Source organism: Lepisma saccharinum, chromosome 17, assembly GCF_977018435.1.
Source record: "Lepisma saccharinum chromosome 17, izLepSacc3.1, whole genome shotgun sequence".
In the NCBI taxonomy this organism is placed as follows: Eukaryota; Metazoa; Arthropoda; class Insecta; order Zygentoma; family Lepismatidae; genus Lepisma; species Lepisma saccharinum.
The window spans coordinates 22,432,570-22,443,761 of NC_139245.1; the positions used below are offsets into that span (position 1 = coordinate 22,432,570).

At 38.5% G+C, this 11,192-nt stretch overlaps 1 protein-coding gene across 2 annotated transcripts; it reads right to left on the bottom strand.

The window, feature by feature from the left end:
* Positions 1–1,818: 1,818 nt before the first annotated feature.
* On the bottom strand, positions 1,819–9,802 carry LOC146001223 (uncharacterized). Of its 2 annotated transcripts, none has more exons than XM_083138522.1 (3): positions 9,566–9,802; positions 8,830–9,009; positions 1,819–3,020 (listed from the first exon to the last, which is right to left on the bottom strand). In XM_083138522.1, exons 2-3 carry the CDS (start codon positions 8,984–8,986, stop codon positions 2,623–2,625), a joined length of 555 nt encoding a protein of 184 aa, XP_082994648.1. In that variant the 5' UTR covers positions 8,987–9,009; positions 9,566–9,802; the 3' UTR covers positions 1,819–2,622. The 2 variants fall into 2 exon arrangements, with proteins under 2 accessions (XP_082994648.1, XP_082994647.1); XM_083138521.1 differs by lacking the exon at positions 1,819–3,020 and adding an exon at positions 3,955–4,453.
* Between the last annotated feature and the right edge of the window lie 1,390 nt (positions 9,803–11,192).

An 11,192-nucleotide genomic window follows, 5' to 3' on the forward strand; every position in this document is an offset into this window, starting at 1 on the left:
CGTCCTATGCCATATTTACGTGGTTTCGGGGTCAGATCCTCACTTCAATTTCTCCTCATCTTGACATTTGAGGGGGGGGGGGCTCTATACACCTGCCAAGTTTCATGGAAATCGGAGGGGGAGACTTAGACCTCCCTTGTAAGTGTATTAATTAATTACAAATCGCGCACGCGCGCGCACACACTATATATATATATATATATATATATATATATATATATATATATATATATACATGTGTGTGTATGTATATTATATATATATGTATGTTAGCAGGTAACAATATGTTATAAGCACATTCTTACTTTCCAAAGAAGCGCATGTGGGATGGCATGTGGGTGGGATGTGGTTTTGGATTTGGATCCGAAAATTCTGGATCCGGATCCGAAAGTTCTGGATCCGGATTCGAAAGTATCCGGCAGGATCCGGATCTGGCCATCCCTAGTCTGATCTCAGGCACGTATCCAGGAATTCCTTTCGGGGGGGGCTGAACTCCATCTTTTTAAGGGGTATAGATAGAACCTCACAATTGTATGTTTAAGGCAGTAGCGTCAATTGGGTTCAAAACCGGTGGGGGGGGGGGATGCAAGGAAAGTTTACTTTATCTTGGCAGACAAGGCTTAGCATTAAGAGACCGATCAACTATCCCCTAAATCGTCGCCACTGTTTAAGGCTGTCATTTTAATCGGGACGTAAGATCGGATAATTTTTTTTAACCAATTCACCCACTTCTCATCAGGCATCAAAACATCTATATACCAGAAGTTTATGTAGCTGTTACACATGCACGGGATGGACAATTCACTCGACAACGCGAGATTCAAATTGTTGGTTGCGAACTGGACGCAGACAGTTCTCGAATATTTGTCATATATTTTAATAATCAGCTCTGCAGTTGACCATCCGACGGATTCTAGACGTCCAGTCCTTCATAGTAGAACTTTAACAAATACCTTTCTTGACTATCGTCGCACAACTGATGAAAACAAACGCTCATTTCTTACTTCGTATGCCGGTGAATCTGCACTGGCAACAACGGGGACTGGCCTAAACCGGAAGTTCCATGGGGACCGGGCAAGACCTCACCAATGTTTATGTTTACATTTTTAACACGGGATATTTTTAATTTTATTTTTATGGTATTTCATTTTTACGAATTTTGGTGTAGTACGAGCGGATTCAGAACAGTTTGTATATCTGTATATTGATTTTGTTTTGTTTACTTACGAATCTTGGTTGCTAGTTTGTTTTGATAAAGTTGGTTTCAATTTTGATTTCACACTAGCAAGACCACGTCCCGCACCGTAACCGTGCGGTCCTCCTGGGAGAAGCGTAACAACTTTTCTCCTGAGATTTCGATCTGTAGCCAGGCCAGAGGCCACCCACCATTGTGAGGAAATTGGGAAGCTACGAATGAGTAGCGTAACCCGGCCATGAAAACCTACAACAACGACTGTGGGTTCGTCGTGCGGACCACACGTCACCCCGTAACCGGTTGGATATCTCCCACCTCGGCATGTAGGTTTGAGGCCGGTAGTCAATAGGTAGGCCCCGGTCCTAACGAGCTGTTGCATTACGGGTTATTTTATTATTACTAGCAAGACCACACACAGACAACAGCTGATATGCAGGACATTTTATTCTTTAAAATTTTCCTCGTCTCCTTCATTAAACTAGAAACACAACATAAAAAATGGAGTGCATATTGGTTTCTGATTTTTTCCCAGACTATTTATTTTATTTGCAAATACACTTTTCCCAATATAACTTTATTGTAGCGCTTTCTTAACTTGTAGACAAGGATTATTTAGCGGGCTACAGAGAACCAAGTACTTAAATTAGCCAAACATATTTGTTTAGCATTTTTTGTTTAATCGAGGGCTGTTTACTTCCACCTAACTTACTGGATAGCAAGGATTAGATTGGGTTCGTACAGCTTTAAATTGACAGTGCCTAAGGAGATTTATGCACACTACTACTTATAATAATGTGCATAATATATTAATTAGAACTTTATTTTACATCAAGTGGATATAACATTTTTTGTTATTCAATAAATATTCTTTATCTTTTTTTACATTAATTTCCTTTCCAGGACAGTTGTTTTTACACAAATTTGGCGATCTTAACTACACGGAAGCTAGATAATGAATACGTGATGTACCGTCTTTTTACCTATTCATGCAATAATGACAATAAAATATTTGTTAATTTGCATATTATTATCAATAGGCCTATAAATTACATGAACATATTAATTTCAACATTTATATTGTTATTATCATTGTCATGAGACACTTGGTACGGACCCCCGCGAAGTTGTATTTCTGGATACGTGCCTTCTTGTAGAGCAAGACAAGCAACAATCTTGACCTTGGCTATAGTACGCTACCCAATGGGAAATATTGTTATTATTAGTAATTTTTAAAAGGTACTATCTTCAAAACCACATCTAATGAAATATAATTTATTAACCCGAAATGTTATAAGAGTTTACCGTTGTTTTTCATAAATGGAGTGTGAAGAAGTACATTTATTAGGAAGGACATGTATAAAGAGTGCTTACAAATGTTAAAAAACCCGCAATGACTGCAGATAAAATTGAATGGCGTTGTTAGTTTTTTACCCACTAAGGGTTCTTATAAACAGATAAGCGGACACTGCCGAACCTACGAGAAAAAGGTTTTCTATATCCAGTCTTCGCTCTCTTGCTAGTGGGGGTCCCAAGAAATAGTTGAACACTATACTTGTCGTTGCAGCCAATCCGATGGTGTTATTTGCCTTAGCTGTCACTAATCCCAAAAGAAGTATATTTGCCAGGAGAATTTCCTCTCTCCAGTCGTTGCTGTTGTCAGAAAACTCCACGAAGACCGCATACGCTGCTAAGGCGAAGCAAACATACGATGCTTCAGCAATGCCCAACGTCAGACAAACTTGAGCAACGAAAAGAGGAATGCCTAGAGCTTCGTTCGCCCAGCAACACTTCTTCTCCACATCGTTCCAGTTATAACGATCCGTTACTGTGAAAAAATAGAATGGTTGTACATCACATCTGATAATGTAACACATTAAACACAATATTTGTTGTAATTAATGGTCAATGGCGGGCATGTACTTTTATATTATTAGCAATAATGAATGTTCATACTTTTAACAATGTAGAATATAAGCATATATTTTACATAAATATAATTCGGTGCGTTTGTGAGTCAGTGTCTCTTCAACTTCACCAATCCTTATCGTTGCAATTAGCCGAAAGTGGCAAAAAGCAACGAAAAATTAGGCAAAAGTCCACAAATGAAACCGTGTTTTGTATATCATTCCATTTTTGACTTATTTAAATTAATCGTGCAAACGATCATGATGAATGGTGATTAGACGAAATTGGCGAAGGAACAAACGCAAAGAATTCAACCCCTTCTCAGGCGGAGACTCGAATCCGAAACTTTCGTTGGCGAGATCGTGAGTCGGGTGCTCAACGCACTGCAGCTATCGAGCTGGCTTCAATTGTTTTATAAGCAACTGAAGTGATAAATTCATATAACTCGTGATTTAATGAAGAAAGAAATATAGGTCTACTGCCAAGATTGCTTCTGGTTGGGTTGTGTGTTTTTTTGTGAACAATATAAAGGTACATTAAGAAAATCCCTGCGAATTCATTATTGGGAAAAGGGTCGTTATAGTTGAGATTCTGGAAGCTTTCAAACTGGTATGCTTCAAAGTTTTACGAAATTATGTATTCGACATGAGTGGTTTTAAGAGCACTAGTGCTAGTTTCTGAGAAATGTTTATACATTTTAGGCGAGAAGAAAAACAAGCTACCAATCATCACTCAAGAAATACATTTTATTACACAGAAACAATCACACAGGACCAACACATGTTGAAACATTTCAAAATAAATGAAAAGACAATATAATATTCTGTTTCAAGCATACTCATCAGGTGCACGCGCCATGCAGTTGCTTTCCTAATCCAGGTCTATATAGATCTTACAGGTCCTTACTTCCAGGTGTCGTCGTCGACGGAAGTGGTACCGATACAGGCATCTCAAGTGCGCGAAAAAACACATACGAAGTGACGCACAGCCCAATCACCAAGAGGTCATCTGGGCGAATACCCAACTGCCGCGCGATCTGAGGCCCCACGAAATAGTTAAAGAAGATGGTGGCCGTGGCAGCGAGGCCCCAAACGTGAACGTGCATCGCACTGGCTACTCCCAGGAACATGGCACTCAGTCCTAAAATAAGGGGATTCAGGTCGTTTCTCCTGGTTCGGAACTCGGACGAACTCATGGCGAGGATGGGTAGGGCTGCTGTGACGACGGCGGCCCACACAAACTCCTCGATGCCGTGCTGCATGCAGAACTGTCCAGCGAGGAGCGGCGTCGCACTTAGACCGTTCAACCAGAAGAGATTGTCTTCCCAGTCTATCAGTGTGAGGTACCCTGAAACTATTGAAGGAAAGAGGCAGTGTCATTGGTCCAAATTTTAACACGGAGTCATTCGTCGACCAATCGAACCGAAGTCATGCTCAAGAACGGTCGCAGACAATAGGACCCTGCAAGCGAACTGTGGAGAGCAGATGACAAGAGCATTGAGCGTGGAGTATGTTGTCTTCCAAGTCTTCATTTCCCCCGAGAGTCCGTTGCTACAAATGTTTCAGACATCCTAATTTTTCACATGTTTCTCGTGTGCAAATTTATGTCTTCTTCAAGGATTATTTCTTGAATCGTCGAACACATTTGCTCCTATTGCGTTAGTAAAGCCAAATCAGCGTTTGCAAGTAATGCGTCACTAGTAGAACTTACTATTTGAGCAACTGTAACGCGATTATTTTTTTTAAATGCGCCACTGTAACTTATTTATTTTTGTCACAACTGTAGTGGAATTTCTCTGGAAGTAGCCTAGAGTACTGCATCACTAGATCTAAAAAGCAGTTTTTCGCTATGTTGGATGCTAAATTGAGATATCCACGCTTTAATACGATTCGTTTTACAGACATCAGTGCTTAATTGATTGTTTCGGTAGTGTACTTTACGAAGGTTTACAATTTTATGTTGGAATGAGAGAGAGAGAGAGAGAGAGAAAGAGAGAGAGAGAAATACACTCAGAGAGGAAAAGGGATGGAAAGACACACACACAAAATAGAGGCAGACAGAAATATATATAAATGTATGAAGAGAATCGACAAAGTGAGTATCATCTATTGCTTGCATGTAATTTGTTACGAGAATGGCCGATGTTAAAGTTGGGAATACGTTTCTAAGGAAATCAATGTTGTGAAATCGGCAGCGACGCTGAGTTGCGAAATGGACAACCGATTAATTTTCAACCAAGCAATTGTTGCTGTGTAACTTGTTACTTTCCAAGACCTGAGCGAAGAAAGCATTTTTTATTTTCTGTTATAATACACTTCAAAACACTTGAAAACTAGACGTATAGAAATAAAGCACTCCATGGAAGTTAAGTTTGAGAGCAGAAAAATAACACAGGGATCAAACAGTTTCACTTCTTTCCAATTCCATTCTAAAATGTCCACCACATCGTTGGATTTGTTGAAATTATTCAAATACTTCCGGCAGGAAACAAAGAACGCGGAGCATTCATCTTGATTGACAAAGGAAACCACATGAAAACCATTAAGGTTTGTCTGTCAGGAAACCAAGAACTTCACGAATAACTTGTTCCGTACCAGATTTGCTCTAATTTGTCTGATAAGGAATTCATTTGACTCACCTGACAGAAGTACCATATTTGTGTGTGTGAACATCAATTTTACACAATCCCTAACTCTTAAACTTGTATAAAATAACATCAACACAATCATCATGTAAAGTAAGTGAGTTCCACCTTAGATTATATTTTAAGCCGACACCATTTCTAAGAGCGAGGAACTTTAATTAGCATAGTTTTTACTGTGGTTCTAAAACTATCTAATTCAGCTAACTTCGCTTTTCTTACTTCCTTTCCAGTCAGTTTATTTCCACCTCCTACTCGATGGCGTATAGTAGTAACGTCGTCGCCTTGTAATCAAGAGGTCTTGGATTCGTACCCGACTGGAGACAAATAGTGGTTTGGATCCTGTTCAGTCCCGATTAGCCTACCCGTGAATAACGTGGAAGTAGAAACAAACTACTCTAACTTTTTCACGTCACTTCTCTATTTCTACAGGATAATCGTGACACTAGTAATGAATGGTGAACAAATGATAGGGTCAAGGGAGGAACACAGTGACACAGTTACATCTCACCAAGATTTGAACATGGGATCCCTGGTGTCGTAGCACGTTAAATTAAAAAAAAAAAAAAGACAAAGAAAGAATGGAAGAAAACTGTACTTGGTCAAGAAAACAACTAATGTCGAATACATATCTCCGTAAAATCTAAATACTTCACCATGCAAGTCATATCTTTAACTGATTGAATTGTGCATAATTGTCTTTCATCTATACTGCCATGGATTTTTGCTTGCCTACGTATCTACAAAAACATACTTTACTCAATTGTTATCTCAGCATCCCAAACAGATGTCCTGGACGCATGAGTATTGTTCACTTTGACAGTTCACTTGCGTAAGATCCTGTTGACTGTTATCTTGTAGTAACTGGTTTTAGTGAGCATGTTTTCGATTCAATTGTCGCACACATTACACATACTCAATTGATGTTAAAACTACAACTTCATAATTTTCTGTTATTGTTATTTTCAATATTTAACTAATGACTTTTCAAGTTTCAGTTAGGATACTTAGAAATTAATTTTTATATGTAACGAAGAAATTTGAATATTGAATTCTCAGCGTGTAGAAAATATTTCATCCTGTTCTGTATTGCATAGTATCGTAACTTTAGCATCAACCATGAACTATATAAGCTTATCAGAAATTATAACTCAATTCATAGTAATAACACATAAAAATACTCTCACATTTAAAATAATATTTTAAAGCTGTACGAGGGCCACTATTTATATTTTGAGCCTTGGCAACACTGGTTGAAGTTAGGCGCGATTTGACGTTTGCACGGAATCGTCTGGCATTATTGACCATAACGTACTTCAAATGTTTTGTCAATAGCTTCATTTGTGTTGTTTATGTTGCCTTGGAGATTGCGAGACAACAATAAAATGGAATTAACTCGTGAACATTTTTGTGCGATGATTTTTTAAGATTTTCGACGTGGATTATCAAGACAAGGGTGCATCGATCAACTTACTTCCACATTTGACGATGAAGTCCCATCCTTTGCCACTGTGAAACACTGGTATAACGAATTTAATCGTGGCCGCCATTCACTCACCGACGAGATTCGCGAAGGTCGTCCAAAATCAGTTGTTGTTCAAGAAAACATTGATGCTGTGCAAAACGTAATACTGCAAGATCGTCATGTGACATACTGTGAGATTGAGCCAACCATGGGCATTAGTTCCACCAGCATATATAAAATATTACATGACCATTTAGCTGTGAGAAAGGTATGTTCTCGTTGGATCCCACACAATTTGACAAAAACTCAAAAAGACGCTCGCGTCAATTGGTGCAAACAAATGCTCAATAAATACAATGGTGGTGCTTCAAAAGACGTATATAAGATTGTAACAGGTGACGAATCATGGATATATGAATATGAGCCGGAACGTAAACAGCAGTCGACTGTATGGGTGTTTCAAGATGAACCCAATCCAACAAAAGTTGTTCGCGCTCGAAGCACATCGAAACAAATGGTCGCCTGTTTTTTCGTGAAAACTGGTCATGTGGCAACTGTGCCTTTAGAGGAACGTAGAACGGTCAACTCTGAATGATACACAACAATTTGTTTGCCAGAGGTCTTCGGTCAAATACGGAAAACAAACAAACGCCGTCGAATCATTCTTCATCAAGACAATGCCAGCTGTCACACATCTCGTCTAACAACCGACTTTATGAACAGTCAAAAAATCGAATTGATGTGTCATCCGCCGTACAGTCCTGATTTGGCACCCAATGACTTCTTCTTGTTCCCAAATGTCAAGAATAAATTGCGTGGACAACGATTTTCGTCGGCGGAAGACGCCGTTGATGCGTTCAAAAACCATATTATGGAGGTGTCTCAAGAAGATTGGAAAAACTGCTTTGACAAATGGTTCGAACGAATGCAAAAGTGTATTGACCATAAAGGAGAATACTTCGAAAAACAATAAAGCAGTTTTCAATGCCAAATTCCTGTTTTTTTCATTGTTAGGCTCAAAATATAAATAGTGACCCTCGTAACATCTCACAAGCGATAGAGAAACATGCGCAACTTCTGTAATTATTCAAGACATCTCTGCCTTTGCTGGAAATAAAATCTCAAACGAAGAGCAAATTCAATACACGAACTTTTGTTATTTGTTCTTAGTTTCACATTTACAGGAACTTCGTTAGGGCCTACCCGATGGCACAGTGATAACGATGTTGCCCTGTTATAAAAGGATACAGAGTTTGATCCCTGGTGGAGGCACATTACACAATGTTGCTGATCTGACTTTAAACAGTAGGCCCAGTACCGATTAGTCTATCTGAGCATAAGATGGACTTATTTTAAAAATTCTCATGCTTGACGAGGTGGCGGAAATTTCCACAAGGGAAGACAACATGTTGAAAAATCCGGTAGTTTTCTTCCTATACTACGAGTCTATGTAATAATTTAAATTTATCCTCATTTTTGCTATTTGCCTAAGGAGGTAGAGAAGCGACATAACATAACGCACAATAAAAAACAAAAACCATTCCGAACGCCCTTTCCCCCAGTCGAGAATTGCTTCAAGCCGTCTATACTGTGCTTGAATATAATGGTGTGAACATTACTTACTGTTTCTAATAACTCCGAGCAGAGACGCGGCTGTGGCAGTCAGAAACCATGGAGCTGCATAGAGGTGAGTCCAGCTCTGTTGGTACATCATGTATGTGGCCCATCCGCACGACGCTAGCAATAAACCATGAGGCAAGACCCCAGCCATTTGGGACATTTTATGATTTCACCACATAGAAGCTGTAACAAAGACAAAATACAATGGCACTTTTTCCTGAACGAAAACAACCTTTCGTTGTACAATTCTAGATTACCGTATGATTCTTTCTTAAATTATTCAATGAAAATCACAGCTTTGAAAAAGCTCGGTAATGCATCCAGCCAAGGGGAAGCAGAAGGTTTAGAATTCTTCAGTTCTCATCTGCAGTTCATCAGAGACCGGGGCCTTCTTCAATATCTGGCACTCTTCCCTATCTCCGAATTATTTGTTCCAATACTTATTTTAATGCGAACATCGAATCCTTACCTACTCACACACACACACACACACACACACACACACACACTAGACGAGGGAAATAATTCCTCTAAGCAGAATAAATATTTGTGAGCTGCAAAAACATTATTAGAATCTCTGCTCAGCATTAAAAGTTGGCCGAATTCTCTTGTCACTATTGTCAACATTGTTCTTTTGCAGCTCATTTTACAAGTTAGACTACAATCGGTCAGTGTTATGATATTAGAGCATGTTATGTGCAACTAATTATCTATAAATTAGAAATAATAAAATTATTACCCGAAGTTTCTGCCAGATGAATGCATCACTCTGCTGCCTTGACTGTCTTTGGTTTGAGCATTCGTCTAAATGTTTTTCAGATAAACATATGCATTTTCATATCACTTCAGGCCCCAAATTTCATATTCAGCCGGGAGCTTGTAGATTTACAAAGTGAGTACAAAACAGACGTAGCAAGAAACAAACTCAAACTGTGTTAAAAGTTTATCTCACAGATTCGCCTCGCATTAAAAAAACAACAAACCAAACAATATTGCTCCAACAAAGAAAGGATTACAATTTACCAAGATTAGTTAAACAAGGTTTAGCCTCAGTTTGTAAAGCAATTAAGTAAATATGTTACTCTCTGCCAAACTTGCGTGCGTCATAAATATTGGACAGTTGGATTAACAAACCTCTACACTTTCATTGGTAAACGTGAAGCCTAACAACTCCTTCAAGTATTTGTTTTCAAGGTGTTTAGAAGGCATGTTGACAATTAATTAAGTCAATAATTAATGCACACAAATCATATCGTGAGAATCACAAGTATTGCTGATGACGAAATATCAGAACTTCAAACTTGCGTACATTCATTAATAGCCTACACATAATGAGGACCTCCCCGATGTCGTAGCAGTAACGCTGCCTTCTTGTTGTCAAGGGATCTCGGGTTCGATCTGCGGTGGAGGCACATTGCATAGTGCTTCGATTCACACTTTCAAGATGAGGTTCAGTTTCAATTAACTTATCTAAGGATAAAGTTGACTGATCGTAATCTTTGACAATAACATTTAAAGCCAACTGAATTTTCCAGTTTTCAGTCCTGACTTGGACCTTTACAGTGTCCCTTCATCAATTTAATCTTATCATCGTTGAGAATAGAAATTCGAGGTAATAAATCACCTACACACAGCCCCAATATTGAAACAAAAACTTTCGTAATCCTGATTTGAAATACCGGGCAATAGTTTTTTTTATTGCATGTTATGTACAGTGCGATGCACAAGTATTGCTCTGTAAATTGTCCATAAGTGTTTTTATTATTTTTTCTCTTGCACCGAACATGTCTTTAAGAAATAGATTTTAAAGTATGTTGGGGCAGAGACTGTCAGCAGCTTGTTTGGTGTTTTTTTTTCAATTCTTGAAACTCTTATTGGGTAAAACAAAGAGCATGAACGTGGTGATGGACAATTTGCTTGGTGATACTTATGCATTCCACTGTATATAAGTGTACATAAGTATTACGAAACAAATTATCCATCACCATGTTTATTATCTTTGTTTCACGCAATGAATTAAGAATTAAACAACACTCCAAACAAGCTACTGGCAACCTCTGCACAATTACTTTAAAATCCTGTCATTAGAGAATGTAGGATGCAAGAGAAAAATTAATGAAAATAGTCAGGGATAATTCACCGAGAAATACTTGTGCATCCCACTGCACAATAAGCACTTGGTAGTCAGAGGCGAGGCGTCCGGTCATCAGGAGATGCGGCGATGACAAAGTGAAATAATAAAAATATTGCTTTTTAAATATTTTAGAACAAAAGAAAAAATAAGTCAGAATATTCGCATATTTGAGCGAAATTAGTCAAGTGACAGAATGAAACAGTTAAAAATACGCAAGAGATTCGCAAAGTTT